The sequence below is a fragment of the Mobula hypostoma genome, chromosome 8, assembly GCF_963921235.1.
Source record: "Mobula hypostoma chromosome 8, sMobHyp1.1, whole genome shotgun sequence".
In the NCBI taxonomy this organism is placed as follows: Eukaryota; Metazoa; Chordata; class Chondrichthyes; order Myliobatiformes; family Myliobatidae; genus Mobula; species Mobula hypostoma.
The window spans coordinates 125,381,841-125,397,822 of record NC_086104.1 but is presented as its reverse complement, the minus strand read 5'-3'; the positions used below and the strand labels follow the sequence as shown (position 1 = coordinate 125,397,822).

Sequence of the window (15,982 nt, the reverse complement as noted above, 5' to 3'; positions counted from 1 at the left end):
TTCGACTCTCGTACCTACCAGATTCCAGTCGCCCACTTTGTGGAACTTTGCGCACGCCGGATGAGCAAAGACTATGTATCAAGCGATCCGGACACAGATCTCGGTGGTAGCCGGTCGCAGTCTGTGGTAGTAGTCAGGATAGTCGTTAGATTTTCGGCAAAACAAAGACTGTGAATGCTAGACGACAAATGCGCAGTTAGACTGCAACTAGCAGGGATGAAGTGCAGTGAGCTGCAAAGGTTTGGTGCAAAGGTAGGAGGGGATTACCCGGTGACCAACGCCGGGAGCATGCTGAGCAGATTTACACTTCCCTTGAACAACCGGCAATACGGTGCGCAATGGACTCAGGATTTTACGCAACCACCTCTAAAACAACAATTCGGTCACGTTTATTCAGAGAACAATTAGTTTATTATCATTAACAGATCTTACCCGCACAACGTGGGGTGCAGGTCAATAACTTTACTCGGCAATATTTTAATTACGTACAATGCAGAACGATACGAATTAAACTTGTTTCATCACTGAAACATCTGTTAAACATAATAAAAAGAGTCGGAAGATCGGCAGATGTTGCCATGACAGAGAGGGTGGAACATGCAACAGTGATATCGTCCCTCAAATTCCAATTCACGCAGGTTATGGGAAACGACGGGGCCCGTCCCTGTATAGCAAAACTTCACATAAATATATCATCAAAAAGAGTAAAACACGGGACGTAAAGTAAAAAATACAATTTGAAATTTAAAAAACCATTCAACGTCATTTAGAAAGTTTCATTGAACGTTAATAAATACCGACTTGATAACCGTTGTGTTCGTTATTGTTCAATACAACCCTTTGTGTAAGCTGATGGATCCATGCAGACATTCCCACACACGTGAAAAGTTTCAACACAAGTGTGAGATTTCTGCTGGTGAAGATAAGCAAAACTCTTCCCACATTCGGAACATTTATACAGCCTCTCTCCGGTGTGGGTCCGCTGGTGTTGATGGAGGTGGCCTGACTCCGTGAAACTCTTCCCACATTCGGAACATTTATATGGCCTCTCTCCGGTGTGGGTCCGCTGGTGTCGGTGGAGGCTTCCTGCCCATGTGAAACTCTTCCCACATTCGGAACATTTATACGGCCTCTCTCCGGTGTGGGTCCGCTGGTGTCGGTGGAGGCTTCCTGCCCATGTGAAACTCTTCCCACATTCGGAACATTTATACGGCCTCTCTCCGGTGTGGGTCCGCTGGTGTAGGTGGAGGTGCCCTGCCTGTGTGAAACCCTTCCCACATTCGGAACATTTATACGGCCTCTCTCCGGTGTGGGTCCGCTGGTGTAGGTGGAGGTGCCCTGCCCGTGTGAAACACTTCGCACATTCGGAACATTTATACGGCCTCTCTCCGGTGTGGGTCCGCTGGTGTTGATGGAGGTTTCCTGCCTGTGTGAAACACTTCCCACATTCGGAACATTTATACGGCCTCTCTCCAGTGTGGGTCCGCTGGTGTCGGTGGAGGTTTCCTGCCCGTGTGAAACTCTTCCCACATTCGGAACATTTATACGGCCTCTCTCCGGTGTGGGTCCGCTGGTGTCGGTGGAGGCTCCCTGCCCGTGTGAAACACTTCCCACATTCGGAACATTTATACGGCCTCTCTCCAGTGTGGGTCCGCTGGTGTCGGTGGAGGTTTCCTGCCCGTGTGAAACTCTTCCCACATTCGGAACATTTATACGGCCTCTCTCCGGTGTGGGTCCGCTGGTGCTGATGGAGGCTCCCTACCTGTGTGAAACTCTTCCCACAGTCCAAACATTCATGCTCTCTCTCCTTTTTGCTAGCTTGAGGGTAATTTGACTTGGCAAATGCCCTCTTTCTATCGGATAGTGTGAATGGATCCTGCCTACTTTTGGACACTGGACTCTGACCATCTTGGTTTACATTGGAGGACGATGGTTCTCCAGTTGATGTTGGTCTGGACGCTGCAGCGTGACGTCTCAAATGCCGTTTAAGGACATCTGTTGTGGTAAATGCAATGTTGCACTGAGGGCAAGGATAACAGTCACTCTGGGTCACTTGATGTGATACTGGAGGGAAAAAAAACCAGAAAATATCACTTTCAGCAAAATATACAAGAATCAATTTGAACGTGAGATCTGTAATTGCTTCATCATTACTGAGATGCCCTGAGACATTAATTCTAAGATTGTGGGGGGCGGGGGGCGGGGTGGAGGGGACAAATTTGTGAAACTCTGCAGGATTTCCATAAATAATCAAGGATGATGGATTCTACCTCTGATCTCCTCCATGTATTAATCTTTAAGAATTCCTCTAGCCTCTGTGATAGTCCGTCCGTTAAAATGGGTAACAGAGAAGCAAAATGTACATGTCAGATAAAATCACAAGCTGGGAATCGCTGAAGTCCACAGTAGGGCAAGGGAATTGACCACATCTGTCAATATGCTCACAGGTACAAGACTGATGTTGGTCCAACTGTGTTTTTTTAAATAAATCAATGTATCCACAAAATATACATGCTGTTGACACCCATGATATTGTTCAGTGCAATTCTGTGTGCTTTAACTTTCGTCAAGTATCTCATCTGCATGACTATTGCTACGTTGTTTTTGATAGTATTATACGATCCACTTGAAACACCCATAATCTATTTACAGTAAACATATTGTTTTCCTGGAGTTTGTTAAATTGATCAGAATGCTCACATTTTGCTTCCTGATTTGACATCCACATGGAGGTCCAAGTGATTCCCAGCTCCTTGGCATAATCATCACCGTACCAGACAAGTAACTCACAGTGAGCAGGAACTGGCTTACATGTCCTGTAATAAATGTTTCCACAGTGCTGGAAGGCAACCAGGTTCTGTTCCTCCTCCTTTCTGGCACAGTTCACAAACCTGGAACACAAGAGGGAAATACGAAGCGAACAACCTAAAATTGTGGAGTGAACACAGAAAGTGAGGTCTATTGGCAAAGTCTAATGAATCAGAGAAGCCAAAACAAAACAATGTTCCTCTGGCAACAAGGTACAAAACATTTTCCCAACAGCAGACTTCAAATAGCACACATCTTTATGATTCAACTTCAAATCTGATGTCTAGATAAAGCAATCTCACACAACTTAGATGCAGAATATTCTGACAGTGATATTAACAGGAGGGTAAAAACCAACAGGAGTGAGGAAGCGTGAAGTGAAGTGGGTTAATACTTTCCTGAGACTTGCTGTGACTCCAACAGATCTCAGAATCTATGCCTGAGTTTAAACTGTGGTTTCAGTATCCCAGTCAGATCGAAACATGGCAGGCTGATTATTTTCAACACAAGAAACTCTGCAGACGCGAGGATTCCAGAGAAACATGAACAAAATGTTGGCGAATCAGCAGGCCAGGCAACATCAATGGAAATGAATAAATAGTCACCATTTTAGACCAACACCCTTCTTACAGACAGGATAGGAAAGGGAAAAGCAACAGAATTAAAAAGGTGGGGAATTTAAAGGAGGATAGATAGAAAGTGATAGGTGACATTCGGTGGGTATGAAAGATAAAGGGCTGGAAAGGAAGGAACCTGATGGGAGAGGTGATAGAGAGAAAAGGTTAGAGGCCAGAGTAGGAAATAGAAGAAGAGGGGAGGGAGAGGATTTTTTTAACCACATGAAGAAATAAATATTGATACCATCACGTTAGAGACTACCCAGTGGAACAAGAGGAAACCATGGACCGACATTTCAGAACAGGAATGCATATTGGAATCAGAATTAAAGTGTTGATGGATCAAGTGTTGGTACTTGACAAGGTGGTCCCACAATTTACGAAGGGTCTTCCAAACATAGAGGAAGTCACCTTGGGAGGATAGGACACAAGAGACGACTCCAGTAGATTCACGGGTGACGTGTTGCCTCACCCAGAAGGACTATTTGGGGCCCTGAATGTAGGCGAGGAAGGAGGTAAATGGGCAGGTGTAGTAATTTGGCCAGCTTGCAGGGGTAAGTGCTAGGAGAGAGTTTAGTGGGGAGGGACAAATGGTTGTGGAAAGCAGAGAGACGGAGTAAGGAAAGATACATTTGCTGATAGAATCCCTTTGGAGATGGCAGAAGTTGCAAAGAACGATGTGTTAGATGCATCGGCTCATGGGGTGGTAGGTAAGGAGAAGAGGAACTATGTCACTGCTAAAGCGGAGGGAAGATAGGATGAGTGCAAGTGTTCAGGAAATGGAGAAGATGCGGGTGATAGCATCAACAGTGGAGGAAGAGAAAACCCAGTTTTTGAAGAAAGAGTATATCTCTGATATCCTGGAAAGGAAAGCCTCATCCTGGGTACAGATGTGGCAGAGATGAAAGAACTGAGAAAGCGGAATTTTTTTTTAAACAAGAGATTGGGTGGGAGGAGGTATAGTCAAGAAAACCATTGGAATCGGTAGGTTGATAAAAATAGCAGTCGACAGTTTGGCTCCACAGATGGAGGCAGAAAGATCAAGAAATAGGATGGAGCTGTCAGAAATGGACCAAGTGGATGTAAGGGCGGGAAAGTTAGAGGAAAACTTGATGAGATTGACAAGCTCAGCCTGGGTGCGTTGAATCAGCACCAATGCAGTTGATGTTACTGCAGCATCAGTTGGAGGCACAGGATCACGAGCTTTGAGAAAGAATTTGTCAGTCTTGGCCTAGTCTGAGGAGAAATGTTCGTTTAGCTAGAGAACACAATTATCAGAGAAAGTGTCGATTCTTCTGGAACATTCAAAATCAGTTATCCATCATTGTCTTGTAATTGTATAAATCTCCTTACCTCATCCAGTTTGATTTAGCTTCATCCTGGGCATCTATGTACTCAAGGTTGTTGTTTGCCTTGCTGATCTATGGAAAAATATTTTGGTACAACTCCTTGATTAATGAAGAAGATAAGCATGAAGTTTGCATAATTTTCCATACTATTGATTCAATTAATTATCCTTTAATCTGTTTAATGAGCTTATGCTTTAAAACCACAGCACTCCAACAATATTCCTGGGACTCAAATCATGTGGCAAATGAGCTACTAGAACATATATTCGGAATTCAGTACAACTTTAAAAAGTTTTGCATGGTAGTTAAAGGTTCTTTAGCTACTACAAAGTTCTGATCATTTCCTGTTGGCCACAAACATTCAGTGTACTCTCAATCCAGCAGAAATCAGAATAAAAGGAAGGGGAACAGAGCAGGAACGTGACAGAGTATCAGTTTAGTAACAGTGGGAAAGAACAAAGCTTGCTAGTGTGAGAATGGTGTTGAGAATCACTGGAACATGGTGAGAAGAGAGAAATTAAGGGTCAGAAGTTCTGTATTTTTCTTAGCTGAGAATACTTGTCTGTAGCTGGTTCCGTAATTCCAGTGAAATATAATTTAATGACAAAGTTTAGCAGTGTACAAATAATGATGGTGGTAGTAATGGAAGACAGGATTATCAGCTATGGGGAACATTTTGTGAACATACTGTCCTTTCACTGTTTTCCCTGTGGTGGTGTTTAGCTGGTCTCAAGCTAGTAGGAACATATTTGCTCCCACAATTCTCTTCAACAGGTGCAACCTAATACATGGAGTATGGCTTTTCTTAACTGCAAGAGCTACTTACCATCCATGAATATCCACCGACAGCAGCTGCTTCTTCACTAGAAACCTCCCCTTCATATGGTCCAAAATGAACACCCTTGGGAATAACCTTCCCTTCATTCCAGACACCAAGACCAGCTTTCTGAATTTTTGATGAGGTTACGTAGAGACCCTCAGGAAGAGTTAAACGTGCTCTGTCTGGTTGATTGAAATCCACAACAGTGTCCTTCATAAAGATGGGTGGACCATGCACAGGGCATTCTTCAATAAAAAATGTCTCGCAGGCTTCACAAACTAAAATACAAAGTTAAGAACTCATCAGGATGTTGCTGTTCCTATAGCTGGTGGGAGCTGGTGCTGAGAAAGGCTAGATGATCCATGATGGATATAATTTTACTGCATGTCTTTGAATATAATACCATCATGAACTGGCTGCTGTGCAAAGCACCTTGAAAAATAATTACTCCAAACATGAGAAAATCTACAGATGCTGGAATTCAAGCAACACACTCAACATGCTGGAGGAACTAAGCAGGCTAGGCAGCTTCTATTAAAAAGAGTAAACAGATGACATTTTGGGCCGACACTTCATCAGACTTGATCATCTCTTTTCCATGGATGGTGCCTGCCCTGCTGAATTATTCCAGCATTTTGTGTGTGCATTGCTGAGAAAAAAATACTATTTTCCATTGCTATGACCTATATGTGGAGACATTCCCAGTAAGTCAGATTAACAATGGAGATATGTGAAAAGTCACTTCATTATGCAGACACGAGGAAACCTGCAGATGCTAGAAATTCAAGCCAAACACACAAAAAATGGTGGTGAACACAGCAGGCCAGGCAGCATCTACAGGAAGAGGTACAGTTGACGTTTCAGGCCAAGAACCTTCGTCAGGAACCTATCTTCCTACAGATGCTGCCTGGCCTGCTGTGTTTACCAGCATTTTTTCTGTGTCGAAGTCACTTCATTCGGTCAGCTGTAGGTTAACATGAATATCTTGGGTTAAGATTGGACTGGTTCATTCAAAAGACCAATCAGTTACAACTAAGTGTTCATTTGGATTACATTAGATTAGATTCAACTTTATTGTCATTATGCCGAGTACAGATACAAAGCCAATGAAATGCATTATAAACTTGGAGAAAACTCATGATGATCAAACATAATACTGTAATAATAAGCCAAGTGAAGTGCAAAGAAAATGTTTAAAGGTAACAATGTCATGGCAAATAGGATCAACTCTAATAAAACTGCTTTAAAAAGGTTAAAGAAAAGTTATGAAATTTGATCAAGTATCCAATGGAGTAAAGTGGTTGCATACTTTCTAACAGAGAGGTACATCCACAAACAAAAACATGATGAATTAGTGTTTACATTTATTTTTGGGTAAAATAGGCTCAGGAAAGTATGAAGTAGCATAAGAGTGATGGAAACAAAATGAAATATTCACTTTAAAAATGGTAAATGAAATTGTTGGCAACTGCAATCTTCTTATGAAGAGGGGAAAATGGACAATTAGTTGTAGAATCAAGACTGCGACAGCAACCAGTCACAAAAAGATAAAAATCTATAACCACATGGTCTGGAAATCTGAAATGAAAGCAGAAAATTCTGGAAATAGTCAGCAAATAAGTCAACACCTGTGAAATGTAAAGCAGCAAAACATTTCATTCTGAAGTTCAGATCATGGGAATTAATACTGAAATATTACTGTACTTGTTTTTCATGATCTGCAGGTTACCTCAGACACTTGTGTAATATGACAGAATTCATTCGTAACTGAACAGTAAGAAAGCCCCTGGGAAAATATAGTGAGTTGATAGGAATCTGCATTGAGATAATTAGTGACAAAAATACATCAGAAATTATGACATTTAAGTCAAATCATTTATTTTCATATTAAGATCAGATTGCTAAGATTTGAAAATAAGATGAAAAGTTATGACAGTGATAAAGTTTTAAGGGAACTGGGGGGATTCTCAGATTCCTGTAAATGATGGTTAAGGTTGAGCCTGTGTATTCTGGTTTGAGAATCGCTGCAGTTTGAGCAGCTATTCTCTCCTGACTTTTCACCTTTTGGTTTCATGTTTAAATTTCAACTTTGGTTTAAGTACCGACTATGTCTGTAACTGCAGTATGTTTGAATAATGTCTCACAGCTGCTTCACTGGAGCAAGATAAGGTACAAACTCACACAGACCCACAAAAGACATCTCCTAGTTTTCACACATTTTGGTTTCGACAAAAGGTGCTTGCTGATGAAGTTAAGGCAGGACATTCCTTTCTTAATTTTGGTATAGTCTTTTATCTAAATTATTAAATTCTGCTTTATTTGAGTAGCTGGAATATCCATTGATCTGACTGTTCTTTTGTATTGAGATGTTAAAAGATCAATTTGTCCAGCTGACATGTAAATGCTGAGTCTCATACGTAGGATGTGACAATTATACTCTGTTCTCTGTTTACATCTGCCTGATGTGATTAAATTAAGACAAAATAATCTGCAGATGCTGGGGTCAAAGCAACACTCACAACACGCTGGAGGAACCCAGCAGGTCGGGTAGCATCCGTGGAAACGATCAGTCAACGTTTCGGGCCGGAACCCTTCGTCAGGACTGAAGAGGGAAGGGGCAGAGGCCCTATAAAGAAGGTGGGGGGAGGGTGGGAAGGAGAAGGCTGGTAGGTTCTAGGTGAAAAACCAGTAAGGGGAAAGATAAAGGGATGGGGGAGGGGAAGCAAGGAGGTGATAGGCAGGAAAGGTGAAGAAGGAATAGGGGAAAACACAATGGGTAGTAGAAGGAGGCAGAACCATGAGGTGATAGGCAGCTGGGGGAGGGAGCAGAGTGAAATAGAGATAGGGGAAGGGAATTACCGTTAGTTGGAGAACTCTATGTTCATACCAAGGGGCTGGAGGCTACCTAGATGGTATATGAGGTGTTGCTCCTCCAACCTGAGTTTAGCCTCATCATGGCAGTAGGGGAGGCCATGTATGGACATATCCGAATGGGAATGGGAAGCAGAGTTGAAGTGGGTGGCTACTGGGAGATCCTGTTTGTTGAGGAGGACAGAGCGGAGGTGCTTGACGAAGCGGTTCCCCAAACTGCGTCGGGTTTCAGCGATGTAGAGGCCGCACCGTGAGCACCGGATGCAATAGACGACCCCAACAGACTCACAAGTGAAGTGTTGCCTCATCTGGAAGGACTGTTTGGGGCCCTAAATGGTGGCAAGAGAGGTGGTGTAGGGACAGGTGTAGCACTTACGCTGCAAGGAAGGAGGTGGTCAGGTTGGAGGAGCAACACCTCATATACCATCTAGGTAGTCTCCAGCCCCTTGGTATGAACATAGAATTCTCCAACTTCCGGTAATTCCCTCCCCCCTCCCTTCCCCTATCTCTATTTCACTCTGCCCCCTCCCCCAGCTGCCTATCACCTCCCTCATGGTTCCGCCTCCTCCTACTACCCATTGTGTTTTCTCCTATTCCTTCTTCACCTTTCCTGCCTATCACCTCCCTGCCTCCCCTCCCCCACCCCTTTATCTTTCCCCTTAATGGTTTTTCACCTGGAACCTACCAGCCTTCTCCTTCCCACCTTCCCCCCACTTTCTTTATAGGGCCTCTGCCCCTTCCCTCTTCAGTCCTGATGAAGGGTTCCAGCCCGAAACATTGACTGATCGTTTCCACGGATGCTGCCCGACCTGCTGAGTTCCTCCAGCATGTTGTGAGTGTTGATGTGATTAAGTATCCTTTGTCAAGTATGTTTACCTCTGTTTTAGGTGATTAAGTGGCCTTTGTCGCAGACTATCACTGTTGCTAGGCTTTTGTGACAAAGATAGTATAAAAAACTCTGTGCTAAGACAGAGAGACTTCGAGTGGCTGACTCTCTGTGAGTGCAGATGGAAGGTTCTCTCTTGTGCCTTGCTACTAATAAAGGTGGAAGAGAATCAACTGTGGTACTTGCTTCATTACATCGGGTTGATCACCATTGACAACAGTAGGTTAAGAATGCTAACTATTTCAAGCCATATTTTGTTTCTTCATTGTAGGTTATCATAAGGATCAGTTGAAGTTATTGGTTTCGTAGAAGGCAGACTGTAATATTTCCCAGCTTGTCCTGGATTCAACTGTAGGTGGCAAAATAACCCATGAAAAAAAATCAGCAAATTAATATAAACTAGACCAAGATGCTGACCATACTGCAAGGTGCAGAAGTAAATTTAACACTGGCCATTAGAGTTAAAAAGAAACCATAGACTCTGATCCAACATGTCAGCACTCTTTTCCCAAACATTTTACACGTCTCATTGTTCCGTCATTGCTATAGCCTCCCATTCCATTGTATCACACCACAATTCTCCCAATATATTATGCATGCTTTAAAGAAATGGACCGATACCTAGTAATTTGGACCTACAAAGGTAGTCGTCATCACGAAGCTCTTGTTCCTCAATGTAACTTTTCTTCTCTTTATTTCGTAAACCATACCATCTTCTCGCAGATACGTTGGTTGATTTGTCATTTGTTGATCCAAACATATTTTTGGTGGAGAGAGCTGGAATAACACAAAATCAGCAAAGATTAAACAAATTAAATTAATACAACATAGAACAGTACAACATGGGAACAGGCCAGCCTGTAATGTTGTGCCAAACTAATTACACTAGTAGTTTAGTACTGATATAAACAAATCCCATCTGCCTACACAATATCCACATCCTTCCATTCACTGCACAATGATATGTCTTTCTAGGAAAACTCTTCAAAGCCTGAATCATATTTGCCTCTACTGCCACCCATGGCAATACATTCCAAGCACCAAGCGCTTCCTGTGCAACAGCCTGCCCTGCACATCTGCTTTGAACTTACCACCTCACACTTTAAGTGCATGCCCACCATTATAATGCGTTTCGCCTGGACAGACTCATTTCCCAGCACCAAGTCCAGTCTGGCCCCTCCTCATATTGGACTATTTACACACTGATGTATGAAACCCACCGGGATGCACAGAACAAATTCTGTCCCATCAAAACCTCCTGTGCGAAGGAGCTTAGTCTATATTGAGGAATGGGAATATAGCTGTGGTTGATACCCTGTTGGTTTTACAGTTTTCCCTAATCTCCCTGCATAATCTCCCTAATTACCCACCATTGAGAACATCTACCATAAACGCTGCCTGGGCAGGGCGAAAAGCATTATCAAGGATGCATCTCACCCTAACCATGGACTTTCTACTGTCTCAGTACATTTATATTTGTGTGCTATAGCACTTACTTTTATTCACAGTTATTTTGTAAATAACACAATTCTTTGCATTTCTGGTTAGATGCTAACTACATTTCATTGGCTTTGTATCTGTACTCGGCACAATGACAATAAAGTTGAATCTAATCTAATCAAATATCCATTCCTCAATGACCCTGAGGCTACTGGGGAATCTGCAGTGTAATCCCAGTGATTCCATTTTTATCTTTAATTTCTACCCATATGTACACAGTGGATGAACCCTATGTTATGTCCCATCATTATTTCAAGTCAGTTTGAACAGTAAGTACAGATGTATATAATGCAATATATTCATAAATCCATCTAAAAATAGCTATCATGGAAGTTAGATCATATTCCTCCATTATTTATCTTAATAAATGAAAGTCAATTTTTGGACGCTACTTAGAGTTTCACCTTTAGAAACCAAAATTACCTGCTGCTCTTTTGATTCGTTTAACGAAAACTGGATCTTCCTTCATTGAGCCATGTTCCTCAGTGACTTCATTCAAATCTTCACATTTGTCATTGTCTGAACAGTGTGTGACCTGTGATGTGACAATTTAGGGCAAAGTGTGATGCTCAAACAATTCTTCAGAATAACGTAGCAAAGTTTTGTTTTTTATTCCTACTAGTTCTTACTTTGTTTTTCAGTTGAATTCCCAAACCAATCAACAAATAAAAGCAGTGACAAGCCCATGTTGTTAATTTCTGTAAAGGCCACATCTTTCATACCATTCTATGAAATAATATTTGATGACATTGGCAGATGATAATATTTGAATACAATAATTAAATAAGTTGTTTGGAAATTAACAACAGTCCTGCCCACAAAACCAGAACAAATGAAGGAAACCCATCTGATTTGAATCAGGGGAATGAGAGGAGATTTGACATACCTTCTTTTTACTTGTCTCCGATCGTCTTTCATATTACACTCAATCCTCAGAGAAGGTGCAAATTAACATTTCACAGTGACATCAACAGTAATTTAAAATGGCAGCTGGTGTACCTAACAAATTTTGTGTAACAATTGTCCTGTCCTGAACACCAAATATTGTTGCTAACTTTAGCACATCAATCCAACAGCAGTGATCATGAAAATCCAAACAATTCAATCATTTTCTTCTTTAGAAATAGAAATGCTGATGTAGGTCACCATGCTATTAATGGTGAATATAAAGATATTAATTTATTCTGTGATTATTCCCTTTTCCTACCTTGACAGCAGTCCTCTTAGCTCCCTGGCTATATTGATGTTTAAAAGGAGGTATAAAGGTTCTCATCCCTTGGAAATAAAAAGTGAATCATCAGTTCAGGTTAAGAAAAGTAAATTTTATCCCAACTGCCTGGCATTTCTGGAAAATCCAGTATATACACCAATCACTATGGTTTAGAAACTTCTAAATCACTTTGAACTAAAATTGACCTTGTTTTTTGTTCTGATTCTGTTCTGTACTGTAAAAGTTTTTATTATTCTCTGTTTATTTTATGTTTTTCCTGTAAATACTGCTGATATGATACTATGTGCCTGCAATACTTTTGCAGGTACATTTTACTTTGTGTGTTCAGGCATGTACTTGTTCATATGAAAATAAACTGAACTTTGATATTTATTTAGAGCTTAAATTAAAAGCAACATACTGTATCATAAAAGTAAACTTACACCGTATCAGCAAAGCAATAGGAAACTGCAACACTTTACCTTCTCTCTAAACTTTAGTATTAACTCTCTTTAATAATATATTCAACCGGCTCAAGACCAAACTTTGCAGTAGAATTTGTGTTAACAACTGCATCAAATATTTCAACAAATAATAAATTCAAATTACTTTGTGACTTTTTGGAAAGAAGATTGGGTGTCCACTCCTCATCTGAGTCACTTGATTCATATAAATGGGGCTGACACCCTCTGCTTTGTTGTCCCATGAATTCAGGCTTTGGTACATTCAGTCCTGTGAAAAGTAAAATGTGTCGATCATCTATTGCTGATAATGCCAGTATTTCCTTTCACTAAATTTACAAGCACAAGATAGCTAGGAGGATTAAGAGAGGTCCTGTTTAATTCAAAAAGTCACAATCAAATACAATAAAGGGTTCATTTTAAGACTTGAAAAGAAACGTCAGAGGTTTCTTTATTATCCAGAAAGGAGTGTATGGCCAGGGCTTAATGGGAATATTGTTGTGCTATTGGTTAGGAAACTCTCACAAGGAAACGAAAACAAGAAAAACTGCACAAGGAACCTTGGAGTAATCTCAAGGCAGTTTGGTGTGCTCATTTCCTCTAGTGACAAAGAAATCTTAGAGTGATCACACATTACTTTGGAGCAAGTTATTGGGCAGGAATTTGATTCTTGGTCACATTCATTTCCGAATTCATGTGTGTTTGTATGTTTGTGTCACTGTTTAATTTTAAACTTATCTTGTGCTTTAACAGACATTTATTTAGTATGAAAAAATGAGACCATCACCAGCAGAGTAGGCATTTAATGTGCTTTTGAATTGCCTTTTGTGTGACATAGCAGCCAAACTTGGAGACAGTAGAGCTCCAATGCACACGACACCCTTGTCATTTTTAATGCAGTAGTCACAGGTTTGGAATATGTTACTGGAAAATCTTGCCATAAACATCCCAGTGCATTTTGAATGTCGTATAGCTTGTAGAGACAGTGCATGTTTAGTTTGGTGAAAGCAGTACCTATCAAGCACCATGGAGAACACGCCCTCATCCAAGGTACTTTCACAGTGCTCCACTGCTCACTTTCATATTTGTTGTTTCTGAGTGATCTGTCGAGTAGGGAATATCATCTTCCCATATTCTGGTTCTGTGTGTTTTGGGAATGCTCTTCAGATTTAGAGCACTTACTATTTTTACGAGGTTCTTTGTAAATCCAGTATTTCATTTAATTTGCTGAATAGACTTCCCACATGGTCTTCCAATGTCTTGAACAGTCACAGATCACAGACAGCCACATCAGCACTGCTGTTAGAATTTGACAGGATAACTTTAAAGTATCGTCTGTTCCTCACACAATGCCAAACCTTAATGCCATGTTGTTAATTTGGGAGAAAACACTGACAATGGTTTGCTTGATGTTGTGAATAAATTTGCACTATTCTGCAGAAAAGTTTTAATTATTCATCTACCCGTTTCAGAAAACCTGATGCACAGTGGAGAGTATCCTGACTGGTGCATCATGGCCTGGTATGGAAATACCAATGCCCAAGAACTGGTAAGCCAAGAAACAGTGGTGAATTCACCACAGTCCATCAAAGGAAAAGTCCTCCCAGCAATTGAGTGATGCCACAAGAAAGCATTTAGCATCAAGAATATCCACCATCCACCTCTGCTGCCATTGGGAGAAGGTGAAGGAGCCGTTAGGTCCAACAGCACCTAGTTCAGGAAGAGGTCTTACCCTTCAACCATCAGGCTCCTGAACCAGTATAGATAACTTCACTCACCTCATCACTGCACTGATAACTCTACGGACTCACTTTTAAGGGCTTAATGACTCACGTTCAGAATATTATTTGTTACATATTTCTGACCACGATTATTATTATTGTATTTGCAGTTACGCATTATTTTTATATTGGTTGTTTGTCAGTCTGTGTAGTTTTTCACTGATTGTAATTGTAATTCATTGCTCTACTGTGAATGCCTGCAAGAAAATGAACCTCTAGGTAGTGTATGATGACATATAAATACTTTGAACTTGAGCAGGCATTTATTGCTGGAGTGTTGGTCAGCAGAAAGGCAAATTAGCAGACAACCTTCATTTAGATTTTTTTTAGTGTTAGCCAATTCTTTTGCACACATTGTGTTGGATAGGTCAAAGCTGAGGTATTCAGTGTGTTAACAGGCAAGCGCTAATTGGATTGCTTAAACTCTTGTTTCTTGACTGAGATTACAGTGACATTGCTTCCAACATGGAGACAACAAAGATTTCAACTAGGGCCAGCTTGGCAGAAGAGACGAAAGATCATTAGGCAAGAATGCATAATGATTCCAGTTCATCCTGGGATTTTAACTGTGGTGGGTGTTTGCTTCATTCATTATTTGAATATGACAAGCACATGTCATTGCGTATAAAGCGTAGGTTGATAGCCTCTTAAGGGTGCCACAGGTTACTGATACAAGTCAAAAGAATGGGATTGAGAGGGATGACGAATCAGCCATGATGGAATGGCAGAGCAGACTTGATGGGTGAAATAGCCATATTCTGCTCCCATGTCTTATGTTCTTAAGACTTTGAAACAATCAATCTCTTTTGACTTGTGCATTCCAGTTAGTGGAGAGGAATAAACAGTCAATGTTTTAGGCTGAGACCCTTCATCAGTTCTCTTAAAGGGCCTCAGCCCAAAACGGCAACTGTTTGTTTCTTTGCATAGATACTGCCTGACCTACCGTGATCCTCAAACATTTCGTGTGTTGTCTTGGGTTTCCAGTATCTGCAGATTTTCTTGTGTTTGAATCAATATTATCACAGAACAGGGCTATTAATTGTATTTATACACATTCTGAAAGTGAATCAGCAGAGGAAATAGAAAGCTCAAACGAACACAGCCTTCAAACTCTTTATCCACTGCGATGGCATGTGGGAAAGTCATATGCCAATAGGTGTCATCTGAAAATGCCAAACAGAATATCAAGGAAAGTAATGGTTTCTACAAACCAATGGCGAGCATGGCTTCATAGTTCTGCTTCACATTCTTATAGCGGAGTTTCTCCCAGTCACTCAGCTCTGCCCACTCTTCTTCGGAAAAGTAACAGACAATGTCATTAAACTTGCTTGCATCCTGGAAAGATAGACATGTTTCCTGAAATACCAGATTATTTATCACAGTAGAATATCTATTTTCTTTTATCACAGTTGCAAAACAGATGAGACAACATTCCACAGATTTATTTTGTGTGCAAGGATAGTCCCTGCAATTTAGGAAACAAAATCAAGCGATCACAAGCTCAAATTAAAGGGGAGCACCACTGGGCTGGACGCAAGGAGAAATTTTATTTAGAGGTTGGTAAATACTTGGAATTTACACCCAAGAGTTGAGTAAGATCAACCACTGATTACATTCCAGATGAAATGAAAGTATGTCAGAATATCAGAGGAATGAAAACTACCACAGATCACAAAATG

The 15,982-nt window shown here is 41.0% G+C and overlaps 1 protein-coding gene across 1 annotated transcript in view; it reads right to left on the bottom strand.

Moving 5' to 3' along the window:
* Window positions 1–820: 820 nt before the first annotated feature.
* Window positions 821–15,982, bottom strand: part of LOC134351204 (zinc finger protein 850-like) — a 308,750-nt gene continuing 293,588 nt past the window's right edge. Inside the window, exon 20 of the mRNA XM_063057314.1 lies at window positions 821–1,744. Coding sequence (XP_062913384.1) covers window positions 821–1,744 — 924 coding nt within the window. The remainder of the gene's footprint in view (window positions 1,745–15,982) is intronic.